The 16245-nt window shown below is 49.6% G+C and overlaps 1 protein-coding gene across 1 annotated transcript in view; it reads left to right on the forward strand.

Annotated features, from left to right (window-relative positions):
• The first annotated feature begins 3042 nt into the window (after nucleotides 1–3042).
• RPS10 (ribosomal protein S10) overlaps nucleotides 3043–16245 on the forward strand; it is a 33288-nt gene continuing 20085 nt past the window's right edge. The window contains exons 1-5 of the mRNA XM_067310773.1: nucleotides 3043–3121; nucleotides 4110–4259; nucleotides 4769–4940; nucleotides 8415–8492; nucleotides 8884–8939. Coding sequence (XP_067166874.1) covers nucleotides 4110–4259; nucleotides 4769–4940; nucleotides 8415–8492; nucleotides 8884–8939 — 456 coding nt within the window. The 5' untranslated portion in view covers nucleotides 3043–3121. The remainder of the gene's footprint in view (nucleotides 3122–4109; nucleotides 4260–4768; nucleotides 4941–8414; nucleotides 8493–8883; nucleotides 8940–16245) is intronic.

The following is a 16245-nucleotide window of genomic DNA, read 5'->3' on the forward strand; positions in this document are numbered from 1 at the left end:
GGGAAGCCCGGCCGGCTCCGTCTCGCTCCGGCTGGCGCTGCACATTGGAAGGAAGGTCACAGCAGATGGGGAGGAGGGGGGTAAAGATCAGCACGGAGATTAGAGAGGCATTTTTAGCCAGCCAATCGCCGCCCCGGCTCGCCGTAATGACTCCTTCGCGGCACAAGGTGACAACATTACTGCAGGAGCGGCAAGGAATAAGCCTGGAGCCCGGCTCGGCCCGGCCGCGGAGAGGCGGCTGCGGGGTCCCCCTGCCTGCAGCCCCCCGGCTCCTCGCTCCTTCATTTCCTCGCTCTCTTTATTTCCCTTGCAAGCTCTTATTTGCAGCCTCCTTCCCCGCTCGCCTCCCCCTGCTCTCCCCCGGGGCCGATTTGGGGGGTCCCCGCGCTGCAAAGCTCCTCGGGGTCCGGCTGGGGGAGGTTGCAGGGGGCAGCAGCCTTCTCCCCGCTGCCACCAGCGGGAGCCCAGCCCCGGCTCTCCCGGGACATTTCAATCTCCGGATGAGGCAGGAGCAGCCCCGGCGCGGGAGGGGAGGACGCGGCGGAGCTCCGGGCGCCGGGAGAGCGTCTCGCTGACGCCTGGCCGAGGCGCCGGCGGCCTTGCCCGGCCCAAAGGGCAGCGCTGGCAGCAGCGGGGATGAAGGCAGCAGGTCGCCCTGGGGGGGGTGAGCGGCTCGCGGCGAGCGCAGGTGCACGGAGGCTCAGTGCCCGGGTCAGCTCCGAAAGCACCATGTCTCACCAGATCCGCTTTAAGGAAAAAACCTGAAGGTTTTCCTCCATAAGGGGAGCCAGGCTCACCCAGCTCCTCCTAATGGCAGAAGAGCCCCGAGCCTGGAGGTGCACAAAGCCGGTTTCTCTCCAACACGTGCCGGTGTCCAGGGAAATTGTGCTCCTCGGAGCAGGGTGCTGCAGGGTGCAGGAACCGCCCGGTCCGGCACTGCCCAGGTTTTGGGTCAGCCCGTCCCAAGCATTTGCCAGTTGCCAAAGCCGCGCGGCGCCCGGCGGACACGCAGAGCCCGAACCCCAGCGTGAACGTGCCGATGCCGTGGGGAGCTCTGCGGGCGCCTTTCGAAGCAGCCCCGGGAGCAGTGCGAGCGCTGCGCCCCGCTGCTTTCTGCTGCTCCTCGGGTCTGACCAGCTCCCTGCCAGCCGAAAGCGACAGGGATGCAGGGGTCCGGCGGCACAGCGGGATGTGGGCGGACACACACAGAAAGATGAAAGGCAAGTGCACCCTGCGCTGCAACCAGTGCAGGAAGGGAAGGAAAAGGCCTTTTCCTTATTCCTGCCCCGGCCAAAAAGATGATGGGAGCTGAGCCTTTCACAGAAAGGGCCTCGTCCCATCCTGCTGGACACGCGAAAGGACGGGAGAGGACGGAGGAGCGGATGCGGCATCGCCACCCTGTCCTGGGTTCGGCTCTGTGCCGGCACAGGGGTTGCGGAGCTGGGCTGGGGGAGGCCGTGGGCAGCCCAGCTGCCCTCCGATCTCCTGGCTGGGGTCATGTGGGGCGCGAAAGGGACTTTGCGTGCCTTCAACAAGCCCCAAGCCCTTTGCTCGAGCACGTGAGCCGGCAGATCCGGGTGTGTGTCCCACGGCTTCCCCATGCCTGCAAAACCCATCCTGTCCCCTGGGATCCCAGCCAGGGCTTTACGGCCCGGCTCCAAAGGGCACTGCAGGCTGCGTCGCCTCCTCCTCGCCTTTGGCTCTTCCCTGCACGGCCTGAGGGAAAGGGCAGGGCTTTCCGCAGGGATGCCGTGCCGCAGCGCTAGGCACCAGCCTGGGCTTCCCAGGGCAGCAGTGGCTATGCTGCGGTCCAAGCGGACAGGCAAGAGCTCGGACCCGATCGGAACGCCTGTGTGCGGGGCAGGGGCCTGAGGCCAGAGCAGGGCTGGCAACATGCCCCAGGACACTAATCCCCCCTGGCGCCAGGGTGCGCAGGGTGATCCTGGCAAACTGCCTCTGCCATGAGAAAAGGAGCTGGCGCTGCAAATCCGATCGGGCCCAGACACGTGTGGCCGCGGGGGTCCCCGCTGCGCCGAGCGGGACAAGTAACGGGTGCCGCTGCATTTCGGCTGCCGCAGCCTCCCGGAGCCCGAGTGAGCAGCAGAGACATGTGGCAGCATGCTCATTCCTCCCTGGCCTGACTTAAAAATGGTTTTCCTGAACCCCTGGGATCTCCAAATCCCCCACGGAGACCCAGGGGGTGGCATCGCGGGGCCCCGTGCAGCGGCATTCCTCGCGGACGGGCTGCGGCAGCCGCCTGGCGAGGCAGCAGCTGGCTGGTGCTGGAGGCCGGCACGACCCCCCCAGGCACGGGCTGTATTTCCTTACTCGCCTGATGAAATATTTAAAGGCGCTGTTAAATGAAGCCCTGCCTGGTCTTGCCCGGGGAGCGGGGGGAGCCGTTTCTCTGTTTCTCTTTGCTCCGGCACCCTGCGGATGGGGATCAGGGAGCCTCCTACTGCCTAAATCCAGGGCAGGTTTCTGCAGGGGGGGGATTTAGGAAGATTTAGGAAGGCCCAGGCTGCTGGCTTGGTCCCGCAGTGCAGGATTCGTGCCCCGGATTTCCCTGGCCAGGAGAGCCCAGGGCAGCTGGGACACCCGCAGGCTGGCGCGGTGCGTGCACCGAGTGCCCCAGGCCTCTGCTGCCCGCCCTGTCCCCCAGGCGAAGCCGGGGCACACGGGGACACCAGAAATGCCCTCCTGTGGCAACGAGCCCCCCAAACACTGCACAAAACGTTGGTTTTGCTCCAAAAAGAGGAGCGCGGTTTGCTCCCCATGGGCTAGGCCTCACGCTGTGTTGCCCTCTTGGCGCCAGGGGCGAAGGAGGGAGCGCCCGGGGCCGGGGGCGCGGAGGGGCAGCACAAGGCAGCGTGACCGGGGAGGAGCCAGCGGAGAGGGCGGCTCTCGGCGGCGAAACCGGCCCCGCGGGCGGGCGGGTGGCGCGTTTCCAATCAGGCACCGCCGCGGACACCCCGCTGCCCGGCCCGGCGGGGGCCTTGACGCGCCTCCCTCAGGCACCGCCGCGGACACCCGCCGCGCCAGGGGGCCTTCCGGAGGCCGGAAGCGGCCGCGCTGCGCAGGCGCCCTCCTTTCCGCTCGTGGGCCCGCCGCCGCCGCCACGGTGAGGCCGCGCTCCGGGCCCGCATCGGCCTCGTATCGGCGCCATCCCGGGGCGGCGCTGCGGGGCCGCCGCTCGGCAGCGGCGGGGCAGCTGCGGCCCGGCCCCCCGCGGGGGTATTTCCGGGGCGGGGGGAACCCAGGCCCGAGTCTGCGGGGCGGGAGCGGCCGGCGGGGGGGTAGGCCGCACGGGGAGCCCGGGGGGGCCGTTACCGGTGGGGCCAGGCCTCGGCGCTGGAGGCCTGGGGGCTCCGGGGCTGCGCTGGGGCGGCTGCTGGGGCTCGCACCCGGGTCCTGCCCTGCCCCCCGGGGGTAGCCGGACTGCTGCTGTTCGGCAGCTCCTTGCCGCCGTCTGCACCGAGAGCTCTGCCGTTTCCCTCTGCCCGGGAGCGGCAGGCAGCGTCGCCTGGGTTGCGGTGTCCCTTGGCGCGGGTGCGAGCGCTGGTTAGCAGCGGGGTGCGCCGGGCCCCGTGCGAGCGAGGTGTGCTGCCCGGTGGTGCCGTGCCCGTCCTCACCGGGGAGCTCGGAAGGATCCCTCCCTCCGGAGCAGCAGTGCAAATGAGCAACAGCAGCGCGACAAGTGTCATCGGGTACCTGGCATTAAGGTGTAGCCGAAGCAGGCATTGCTCCGAGCTGTGTCCTTGCCCCACTTGTGTCAGCTCCTGCCTCTTGTTCTGTCTGACTGGTACCAAACAGTTTGCAGTCTTTACTGTGGCTGTGTAGTCTCGATTTATCTTTAAAAATCAAAACTTGGGGCTGCTCTATTTTTTTTCCCAGTAAAGCAAGCAGAAAGCATGGCCAGAATCTCAGATATTAAAATCTAGTTCAAAAAACATCTTCTAGGAGACAGTCGTGTTCGTAGTTTTACTTAGTATTAGGCTTTTCGTACAAATTTAACTCGTTGTTTTATTACTTCTGGTAGATGTTAGATTCATGAAAGCATTTAGTTTCACTCAGCAAAATTTACCGTCTCCTGCTTATCTCTTGTTTAGATGTTGATGCCCAAGAAGAACCGAATTGCCATCTACGAACTCCTTTTTAAGGAGGGAGTGATGGTAGCCAAGAAAGATGTCCACATGCCCAAGCACCCCGAGCTAGTAGACAAGAATGTGCCCAATCTCCATGTCATGAAAGCCATGCAGGTAGGGGGGTGAGGTTGTGCTGTTTGGGCTGGGCTGTGAGGTGGTTGTACAAGCTTGTATATGGATAAATGTTGCCAGATGTTACCTTGCATTTACTGTTTCTTACCTTGTTACAGTTGCTTTCCTATTTTCCTGATTACTGACACATTTCCTGTTTACTTGTTTTATTGATCTATTTACACAGACTGTAGAAGACTGTTTTCTTTTTAGCTGATGCAAATCCATAGTCCTCTTTTTAGCTGATGCAAATCCACAGTCCTCTTTTTGAAGCTGTGCTATCTTTGTGTGTGATAACCTTAAATTTTCCTTTGGAACCGGAATGTGAGTGATGCTGTAGTTCTGTCTTCTGCATGTGAACTTTTATTTATTTTTATTCTGTTATTCCCCATTTATTGTTGATAAGCTCTTCTGTTAACAGAGAAAAATATCTACTGATATTGATCGGAGATGTTGAATGATGATAAAGATCATACACTTAACTAAAAAGTAACTGAGAATTCTCTCTCTAGTCTCTGAAATCCCGTGGTTATGTGAAAGAACAGTTTGCGTGGAGGCATTTCTACTGGTACCTGACCAACGAGGGCATCCAGTACTTGCGCGATTACCTTCACCTTCCCCCTGAGATTGTGCCTGCAACCTTGCGCCGTAGCCGCCCTGAGACTGGCAGACCGCGGCCCAAAGGTAAACTGTGCTTGAGAGGTGACTACTGTGTCTACAGGGGAGAGCATGTAATGAAGTTAGGCCTGTTGGACAACGTAACTTTGGAGGATAGTCAGCTGAACATGAGCTCCCAGTGCAGACTGGCATGGATTACTATGATTCTTGGATACATAAACCTGAATAGACTAAATAGAGACATACAAGTTTTATTGCTTTGTATTTGGTGCTAGTGTGATGGTTACTGGACTACTGAAGAACTGGAGAGCACTGAAGAAAGCTGTGAAATGGAATAAAAGACTGGGAGGAGTGCTTTGAGTGTGGGACATAACCTTTCCATGATTAGTGACTTGAATGACTGAGTGCAGGCCTGCTGAAACCTCGGACTGTGAGTCTAGATGGTAGCTAGTGCCCAGACAGATGTCACTGAGGTCCCAGACAGAGGATGTCCCTAGTTAGCCAGAAGACTTTTTACAAATCATTCTTGTCTTTTGGGAAGAACCTGCTGCACATTGCTGCAGCTCTCCATCGGGAAGGCAGCGTAGGGGTTGTCTGTCTTGTCCAGCAGATAGAGAGAACCTTGTCTCTGCTTGAGTTATACTTAGAAGAGCTACCTGAGGGGCTGTTGTGTAAGACTTGAGTAGCCTTGCCTAGGATTGCCAATACATGGAGCAAACTTGCTTTTCAGTGTAGCATTCAGTGGCAGAAAGCTGAAACTAAGCGTAGGTGCTGCATGTACTTCAAATGGGGATTTGTCTGTGGCACTTAGGACTGGTTGAATGTCCACAGTGCTGGCTTTATCATGTGCTTTTAACATGCTGTTAGGCAAGGCAAGTCCTTAAAGCTGCCTTCAGGTTTAAGTTTTAAACAAATGTATGTAGTATGTTTTGTTTGTAGTTCTGATTTTCTTCATGGGTTTTTCATATCCCAAAGAGAAGTGGAGATGCTAGTCATGCAAACATATCTACCAGTGTTGATTTCTCGAGTTGCCTGCAGCTGCCTCTTCGCAGGCATCTCCTTGTAAAATGTTGTAGTGCTTCCTGCAAGTATCCAAAATGTATTGCTGAGAGGTGTGTTTTTGGGTTGCAAATAGCAACTTTAAAAAATAAAGTGGGGGTTACAAATCTCCCTGTTTTGCACACTAGGTAGAACGTACCCTTTTGGGTACTTGTTTAACAGCCTAGGAATAGTATAGGAATCATTTTGATATCCTTTGGAATATCAAAATGATGGGCAGTGTTATATAGTAGCACAGTAAAAATAAACTTTAGATGAATGTGATCAAGCCACTGTGCCCTTCAGTTCAGTTCTGAAAATGTTACTCTGTTCTAAGGTAATAATTAGAGTGGGAAGGATGGTTACATTGCTTGTATGCATTTGGAAATGACGTGTGAAATCCCTTCTGCTGGTTTTCCTGTTTTTTTCCTGTTTTGTGTTTTTTTTGTCCAGTAGCAGGAAAGAAACACCACAATGTAGAGCACAAATTATAAAATGTCAAATTGTCCAGAGCGTCCTTGTGACCAAAACTTCTGCAGTCTGTTACAGAAGGGAGAGAGAAAATTACTGCAGCCATGGTTGGCAAAATAGCATTGCCAGGTCTCTAGGGGTAAGAAATGTTACTTCTCCCTTGAGGAAGGAGACAGTGGGTCTTCTGCCTTACTTGTGTGGAGTTGCCTCTTCTGTTTACAAAAGATAACTTTGTTGTAGGATGTCATTCTACCCTTAAACAAGGACTCATTCTGTGAAGGGAGGGACTGCATTACAAAGCTCTTTCTAATATACAGTAGGAGTCTTTTTCACGCTTCTGGGCTACATCATATTCCAGTCAACAAGCACTGTACACCCTGCTCGGGACAGAATCTGTGTCAATGTGTGTGTATGTGGTGGGGGAGTTTTGCCTGCAAATCCTTCAACTTTGTCAGCCAAACAAAACTGCAGCATCATTTGCTTCGAAAGCAAGAACTGCATTGAAATAGGAAGATGATAGTTTATCTGATCTCTGAGGAGCGTTGGAAGTTACCCTATGTAGTCTTCAGAAGCTGTGTTTATCCAGTGAGCTAAAGAAACTGCATATCTAATGGGAGAGTGGGGCTTTTTCCTGGCGAAAATTTGCTGAGGGTTTCTTGTTGTGAGGAAGCTTCATTTACAGCATCACAGGCCTTGTCAGTGCCTTGCCAGTGACCTCATTCAGTCCGCTTCTTACTGGGGTTAGCTGGTCCTGCTGCAAGAATTGTTTGTTGCTACAGTGCTGTTTCTCTGTGGACTAGCTGCTTTAGACTGCAGCACAGCAGGAATCGGAGACGTGTGTGGAAGGTGATGCAGAATCCAAACTTGTAAGTTTTGCTTGACCTTAGGGGTTTTTTGGTCTTTTTTTTTTTTTTTGGTACTTTCATGCAGTGCTACCAGTTCTCTCAAGCGACGCTTGATGCAAAAATTGAAACGTTTAGTCTAAAGTAGATTTTAGCCTACTGTGTATTTGTTATTTGCAGTTTGTCTGCTACACATGTAATTGAGCTGTTAGAAATGAAGGATGGACAGATCTGAAGGAAAAAAAAAAGTTTAACCCTAACAGAAAAGAGGGATGTAGAAGCAGTTGTAGGATAAGTTAAATAATCTCTTGGCACATCTGTGCTTAGTGTTTCTCTTTGTTTTAAAAGCATCTATTATAAGAACTGATTTTATATGGGAAAGCTAGTGTCTATAGTGTAAATCAAGCCTACAGAAAAAACATGATTCATGGGTTTCTTGCAGCACATTTGAGACTGCTGGTACACTGTGGTGTCATACAACAACCAGCCTTTACTCTGTTTTACTGCTTGAGCATAAGGCCTTGGTCTGGTGCTGTTGGAGAGTATTTCATCATTGGTATTCCAGGGGAACTCCGTGAGAGTTGTGCAGAGGCTGGCAGACAACTGGATTTGTTTCTTTCCTACAGGTGTTCTGTCCAATATTAATCTGATGTTACATAGATAATCTGCTCTTAGTTTTATTAATCTATTCCATTTTGGAGGATTTGTGATACCGATAGTGTAGCTGTATTTTTAGGTTGGGATGGGAATGTCATGCAATTTGTGGTTTAGCTAAGAAGGAGCTTGTCAGACATGACAAATTCCCCTATTTCTGGGATTTTGTTTTTTTTGTCTTCATTTTTGGCCCTTATTTGAAGCAAGTGCTGTAGCTGTGTTTGCCAGTAGACTGTTGTTGAGATGATACTGTAAATCCAGTTTTTACATTATTTATGACTTCAACCCACGTACAAACTTACACAGTTAAACAGATTTCACTCTTAAAGTGAAGCTTTCCTTACAATATCGCTTCTTTGTTTACATTTATATATACTAAGCTGTCTAAGGTGCAGCTATGCTGGTAGGTCTGATGCTTCAGTGCAGGTTTTTTTTTTTATTTTGCCACCTTCAGATGCAGGGTCACACACGAAATGAAACACGAAATGTTCGTATAAACAGTGTATTTGACTGATGTTGCTGTTTTCGCTTACAGGTCTGGAAGGTGAACGCCCTGCTCGTCTTACTCGGGGAGAAGCTGACAGGGATACTTACAGACGCAGTGCCGTTCCACGTGAGTATTTGTCATGTTGCTGTGTGAATATCAGGCTGAGCTTGCTGTTTGTGCAGCTTATCTCTGGGAGATTTGTCTTCAATATTGGCCTGCTTTCAAGAAGGAAATGGGGAAAATTGGACTTTTGGCATAGCTTAGGTGTTCACATAGCAGAATTGATCTGTATCTGCTTAAGGATGTGGCTTTTTTTTTAATTTATCAAGCTGAACTGTGGATTTTTTTCTGGGGTGGGTTTAGTAACTGTAACTGTCTCAATGATGGCTGTTTTAATTAGTTATATTTAGCCTCTTTTGTAGTCTCCTTTGATTGTAAACCTTTGATTTGAAGCAAGAGTTCTGTACTTGGGGAGTGGATTCTTTGGTCTGTAACTCATTCATCTCTTTCTCTCCAGCTGGTGCTGACAAGAAGGCTGAGGCTGGTGCTGGAGCAGCTACTGAATTCCAGTTTGTAAGTATTTGCCTTCAAGATTTACTTCCTGTGTTAAAGCTTTGGATAGGGGACACTGGACAGGTCATACCTGCATGCTCTTCAATGTGGTGCTTATCAGTTGTTCCATGCTGGGGTTAGGTATTTGGCCCTGATCTTCTCAGGGAGGCCTGTGACTGTTATCCTTTATGCTGAACTCATTTGCTGCACTTCTGTTGGGGGAACGAGGTGATGGCCTCAGTGCTGTGACAAGAAGCCAGCGACACATTTGAGAAGCATGTTGCAATCTTTAGAGGAAATGCATTATTTTATGCTTTAGCTGTTAATGCATGGAAGGGTTTGGACATGATGCACAGAGTTGGCTTAAGATGGGTTGGGTTTGTTCTTAGTCTTGCTTTTCCGGTTAACCTGTGTCAGGCAGCTAGTCTCAAGTAGATCAGAGTTATGTGATGCTTGGAGCGGGGGGTGCATACAATGACTTCTAATGCTCTTTCTTTTCTGTTGCAGAGAGGTGGATTTGGTCGTGGACGTGGTCAGCCTCCTCAGTAGAACTTCTGCTTATGTTTTGTGTGTAATAAAATAGGTGAAAATGTCACCTGGGTTGCATCAGTGTGTGTTATTTAAACACAGAAATCTAATGCTCATGTAACAAAAGAGGTGACTCAAATTGCTAGGTGATTGGCATGTGTAACAGCAGTTGTGTAATAACCTCTGATTAGAAAACAGGTTATAAGAACTTCCTAGGTTTGGTGATAACTTGATGTAGGGTTTTGCTAGTGAGTAAAGGTGATTTATGGAGGAATGAGGAGTCTGGGTTTGTGGCAGCACTGAAGTGCTGCAGGCAGTTTTTCAAGTCTGTCTAGGAAGGTGCTCATTTCTAGTAATTTCTAGTAATGCAGTAAACCTGAGTTGAGAGACTGTTCTATATTGTAGGCAGAAAATTCAACAATTTCAGCTGTGTTAGCCTGAGGCCCTCACTGAATCAGACACAAATAATGTGTGCAGGTCAGCATTTCCTTTATCCCCATTCTGAAGTCACTGTGATAATTAACTGTGACCTAAGAAAAATGGGATGGTTTTGACAGCATCTGCTGTCTGGAGCTGAGGAGCTGGGGCAGGGAGGTGCAGCACAGACCCAGGGTCCTCTGCGGTATTCATCCTACCAGTAGATGTCACCCACAAACTAATAATGGAATAGATGCTAACTGGGAATGATTTTTCTGTTGCCTGCTCAATGATATTTTGTTCTAGGACAGCCTTAATATCACAGAAGTGCTGAACACTGGAAGATGAAGTTGGATTATAGCCGAGTGGAAAAGGAACTGACTCCAGTTCTGGTTTAGGGGGGAGGAAATAATGGGCATGTGATTCTTCTGATTCCAAGGGAATTTGAACTGTAGGTGTTAACTGTCACTTGGGGGAGATTAGGTGTTTCAAATTTTTATTTTAACTGTTCCATCTGCCTCTGAAATTTGTAGATTGCGATTTAGCCAAACATAATCCAGGCAAAACTGTTGAATCCCAGATGACTGGGTTTAGCAGGGTGCACTTTACAGTCTAGTTCCTAGTGGCAGTGTGCATTAAAGAAACTTTTTTTTAAGCTTTGCTAGCAATATTCTTGACCTTCTGAGTTGTCCAGATCTGCTAGGGCTTTTCATTCAAGGTTCTGCTTATTTTATCTTACATTGTAGTGGTAATGCTTATATTTGCTACTATGCATTTATAATTGTGAATCTATGTGGGAAGCCAGTGTTGTGCTCAGCAAATGTTTAACCTCATGTGAAATTAAGCAAAATCTCTTGGAGTACTTAAGGAAGCATGTGGCAGTTGTTATTAAATATTGAATAACGATGGGGTTTTCTTTTTCTTTTTTTTTCCTAAAAGGACATTTGAGTCACTGAAGGGAAGATCCATGTGAACGAATATAGATGGCTTTTGTCTTGGGGTGAAGAACATTAGTCTACTTTTAGACTCTTTCAAGAAGGAAATGTTACCTTCACTTTTTAAAATCTCTTACTACTTTCCTAACCTGCCAGTCTGTTTAGCCTGGGACTGGCTGAATCCTCATCCTTTCAAAGGGGGTGTGTGTGTGTGGTTTTGTTTTTTTTCTCTTTTAGCATTAGGCCCTCTGAGCTGATGGGGTCTGAGAAATGTGGCCATTAACGATGTCTCCTTTCTGGATGGTGCCTCCCCTGGATGCCGTTTAGTGGAATCCACACTGGGCAAATGACAGTTTTATTGGACAAATGCATGGAGTCACAAGATGGGCCTGATATCCTCTGTTTTTGACTATATCTCCCATTGCAGAGAGGGAGACCAGGCTGAATCTAAAACAATACTGGGCAAATAATGGTTAGAGAAGTACTCAGGTGCTTGCCAGGATTTTTTTTTTTTTTTTTGCTTTGAAGCGGTCAACTCTTTGGGCAGGTTCCCCCTTTTTTGTGGACTGCGCGGTGGCACTGCCGGGCTGCAGCTGCCCCGGGCCCAGTCGCTCACCCATGAGGCGACTGTACAAATGCAAATCTAACCTGTGGCCTCTTTTTTTATTTTATTTTTATTACAAGTTGGGGAGATTTTGTGGTATTTTGCGGCCGACGGATGCCAGCCGTCAGCATGGTTTTTCCTGAGAGGTAATGTTGTGCCTGGTGCTTACAGTCCTCAGGGGCTGCCCCTGTAAAAACCTGCCTTGAGGATGAAGCCTAAAATTGCCTGAAAAAGGCCACTTGGGAAGAGCCACCTTTGACAAGCGCGTTTCCGCGTGAGCCTCACACGGTGTGTGCGCGGGGCGAGGGTGCAGGCGGCTGCATGCTGCGGCCGGCCCGGGGCAACGTCCCCGGCAGGGCAGGTTCGGCCCCGGGGTCCCGGTGCAGGTCCCGTTGCCGGTGCCGCCGCCCGCACCTTTGTTCTCCTCAGGGCGGTGGGGTACAATGGCCCCCACCACCGCGCGCTCCGCTACTAGCGTAAACCGCCCCCCCCCCCCACCTTGCGCAAGATGGGCATTCTTCCCGGCTCGGCGGCTGCGCGCTTTGCGTAGTGCCGCTGTCAAAGCGGCAGCCATGTGCCCGGCAACGCGGAGCGCCGCCGCTGCCTGGCGCCTTTTGCGTAACTGTTAAGGCGCCCTAGCACGCAGCCGCCCAGCTAGCGGCTTACGCACCATCGCCGTATTCTCCAAGCCCGTCTGCGCCGCGCTGTTGGCGCAGAGAGCTCGCGGCGAGGCAGAGGGAGGAGGCGGAGGCGTGGTGGCGACGGTGCGGCGGGGGGGGGGGGGGGAGCGATTCTGGAAGCCGGACTGCGCTGTCTGCGTGGCGGGCGCGCCGTGAAGCGGCAGGGGGCAGCCGCCGCCTCCCGCGCCCGGCGGCTTTACGCCGTTTGCGTAGCGTGCCCCAAGATGGCGTCGCGGTCGTCGTCGTCGGCGGTGGCCGGAGCGCTGACAGCGGCGGCGGAGCGGCTGGAAGTGAAGGGAGGGATGAGGCGGGCGAAAGGCGGCAGCGCGTAGCGGGTGGCTCCCGGCCTGCGGGAGACAGAGAGAGACAGAGAAAGAGACTCCTGCGGGGAGGCGGGTCCCCCTCCGTCCCCCCCGTCCTTCCCCTGCCCGCCCCTCGCGGGAGCCGCGGCGGGTCCTTCCCGGCGCCGCCACCCTGCCCGCCCCCGCCGCCTCAGCCCTCTAGGCCGCGGGCCTCGCCGTCCCTGCGGCCTGCCCCCGCCCCGCCGCCCCCCTCAGAGCGGAGGATGATGAAGCTCAAGTCCAACCAGACGCGCACCTACGACGGCGACGGCTACAAGAAGCGGGCGGCCTGCCTGTGCTTCCGCAGCGAGAGCGAGGAGGAGGTGAGGGGCCGGGGACGGGGCCTCCCGCCCGCGTCGGGCCGCGCCGGGCCTCGCCGCCGCGGGCACGGCCGGCCCCGGGGAGGGGGTTGCCGGGGGGGGGGTCGGCGCCCGGCCCCGCGGGGGCAGCCCGAACTCCGCGGCGGCGGCGGCGGTGGCGGCGGCGGCCCTTGTGCTCGCGCAACGGCGGGGGCGCGGCAGCAGTTTCCCTCTAGGCGCATTAAAATGTCAAGGCGAAATGGTTATATCCCTTCCCCCCCCCCTTCCCCATCTCTTTCCACCGAACGTGAGAAAAACGCTCCGAGCGAGAGGCTGTGGATCGTGGGATGGTGGAACAGGCGGGTAAGGAGCGCTGTGGCACGGGATGGGGTTTGGCAGTTGACTGGACCGACCACGCTGGCAGAACTTCAGTCCAGCACATCACATGAGATGGGAAAGGAAACCTGACCTTGGATTTATAAAAAGAAACTGGGATAAAAGGGGACTGATGGAGTGCCAGAAGTTGAATGTCCAGAGAGGCTTGGGAGGAAGTGGGAATTAAAGGTAAATTGGTTCGTTTGAGAACGGCTGTATTGCTAAGCGGCTGTATTGTCCGTGAAGTTAAAAAGAGTAACTTTACGCAAACGTGCATTTTCATTATCCTTTTTTAATATGGGCTTACAGGGGATTGCAGTACATGGAACAAACTAGGCTGCAGGTCTTTTTTGCATGTTATGGAATCAGACATACTTCATTTCGTTTGCTGGTTCCTGAATGGCTGTACTAAAGTCTTTGTTCTCCTGATTATCATATTTGTAGCTACAGGAAATCGGAAGGGAATGCAGACAGTTCGCTAGAGGAAAGTAAATTAGCATACTGTTCAGTTATTATTTAACATGGTGAAGGAGGCTTAACAAAACCTTTATTGCTGTGCTGTCATGGTGAAGAGTGTCAACATTTCAAGTAGAAGCAGTTTGAAATAAACATGTTTTAGGGCAGCTTTCATCATAGCTGGTTCTTCTTACTGGCTTTCAGGAAACTTATGATACTTTGAACTAACTATAAAGAAGAATGTGGTCATGTTGTGTAATGATAGTGGGACTAATCAGCACATGTAGTTGAAGGCATCTGAGTTTCCTGATGCATTTTTACCCAATTTATTAGGCAAGTGTGGTGATTCTTCTCAAGAATTAGATGTTTGACCATGTTTGGTTACAGTATGGTTAAAGATATAAATGTGACTTTAACAGCTGTGTGATGTAATCAACTTTTGACTGGTCGTTAGTCTTTATTTTACAACTCTTCAATTTGCAGTGTCATACAGACTGCAGCTTACTTCATGGCAGTGGTTGTTCTGACCAGGGAGAGCTGATGTTCAGAGCTGGTATTGGTGACACAAAGGTTTGTTAACATGCAAGTTTCACAATATTGATCAGAGATGGCTAAAGAAAAAAAAATAAACAAGCTCATTCTAAAGGCACATTAACCTGAAACAAATTTCTTTCAATTTAGTTTAAATTGTTTAGGTTTGTTTAAGCTTTCGTTTTAAAGCCTTTTTATATCTAAGTTGTGGCTTGTAACAGTTTAAAGTGGATTGAAAATCTCATTTAATTTAAAGTGGTGGAACTTCAAACGTTAGTTTATAGATAAGACTTTGAATAGAAAAATCTGTTTCTAGTTTTCAAAAGTAGGAGTTAAGAACTAGCTGTTTCACTGTGCCTAATTGTGCCTTGTCATTTCTATAGATCTGTTACAGAGGCTGGGAGTGAGGCTCTTGAAAAACTTTGTGTGCATCAGGACAAGATAGGTTCTCACTTAGGTGTTGTATTCTCAGTTTAATTTTGGTTGCTGTCAGTGTTTGGCCTGGTGTGTGATCACACCAGTAAAATCAGGTAGCGTGTTGTATTGTGCTGTGACATATTAAGGTGCACTAATTGCTTTGTAAACCATGCAGTATGTGATGCAGACTGATTTCCTCAAGTGTGTACATGTTTGTGTGTGCTTTTTTAAGTAAGCCGCAGAAATGGTGAAATTTTGAATTAACTTAAAGTTTTGTTTTATTTTGGTTTGGCATCCCAACAGCAATGCACAGTATTCCAGGCACCATTATTTATTTATGGTATCTATATAGTTAATGCATAGCTGAAACTGTTTCTAACATTCTTATCTATGACATACCTACTATGTGAAGTGGACTTTTTCAACAAATTCATTTAGGAAAATTAGTATCAAGTGATACTATACTAAACACACATGTGCCAGAATGGACTAATTTAAATTATGCTTGCATTGATTATTTAAATCAGCAAGCAGGAAACCTTGATTTTATTTATTTTCTACTTATTTCTTAGGCTGTTTCTCCTTTGGTCTTTAAACTTTAATTTGAGAGAAGTTTACTGGCCTAATCATATTGCCACTTGCACTTTTTTGATAACCATAAGGTGTTATCTGTATATATTTAATCAATTATATAGCTTAAAATGTCTATAAAAAATCTTTTACATTTTCTTCTCATAGAGAATAATCTTTTTTTGTGCTATGGATATGTTTTATTATTGATGGTTTCTATTTAAATGGAAATTGAAACCTATTTAAAGGATCTCCCCAAGGAGAGAAAAACAGAACCAAAATAGAGTTAAATATCTTTTAAATGTTTACAGTTAAAAAAAAAAAAAAGCCAAAAGAATGTTTTGATGGATAATTTAAATTTGCTGTATTAAAGTATTGTTTGTTTGTAGGGCTGGCTGGTTTTAGTAGGGCTGGCTGGTTTTGGTTATTGTTTTCTTTTGAGGATTTAGAAATACCATGTCTTACACTCACACATTTCTCCTTTACTTCCCACTGTGAACTTAAAAAAAACAAGTTTTCTTCCTTTTGAACCTCTAATTAGCTCCTGAATTTTAAACATACTTGTGAATAAACAAAAAGAAATTAAGAACAAGTAGAATTAGGTGTTTATCCATTAACTGCTCACTTCAATGATTTAATTTTCTTGAGTCGTAGCAATAAATAGATATTGTAGAAACAGCATATCTTTGGTTTGGCATTAAATTCACAAATAAAGGGACTTAATTCTTACTTCTCCGTTTCTTCTTACGTTAAGTGATTTGTTTTTCTCCTCGTACTGCTAGAGGTTGCATATTTTCTGTGTATTGCATTTGGAAGCTACTACTTTTGGACATGAAAGACTCCATGGAACATTTTTGGAAGACCAAATGTTGGGTGAAAAGACGTCTTTGTTACATTTGCCTTTAAAAAGCAGTGAAGGGAGAGTTCATTTAAAAATGAATCTCAAATGGAGTAAAAAACCACGTGTCTTAATTGGCCTGCATGAAAAATCTCTTATCAGTGTTGTTTCATAAACAGCAAGCCACCGTAGAGGAATCTCTTTGAGCAGGAGGGAGGACAGGGGACTCAACAGGATAATTTCAAAGAGAATGTGAGCAGACTTCAAAGAACCTTTCAGCCATAGTTAGAATACCAGGGCTCTACTATTTTCATCTTTTCAAACGGATGAAACTCC

This window comes from Apteryx mantelli, chromosome 25 (assembly GCF_036417845.1).
Source record: "Apteryx mantelli isolate bAptMan1 chromosome 25, bAptMan1.hap1, whole genome shotgun sequence".
Taxonomy (NCBI): Eukaryota; Metazoa; Chordata; class Aves; order Apterygiformes; family Apterygidae; genus Apteryx; species Apteryx mantelli.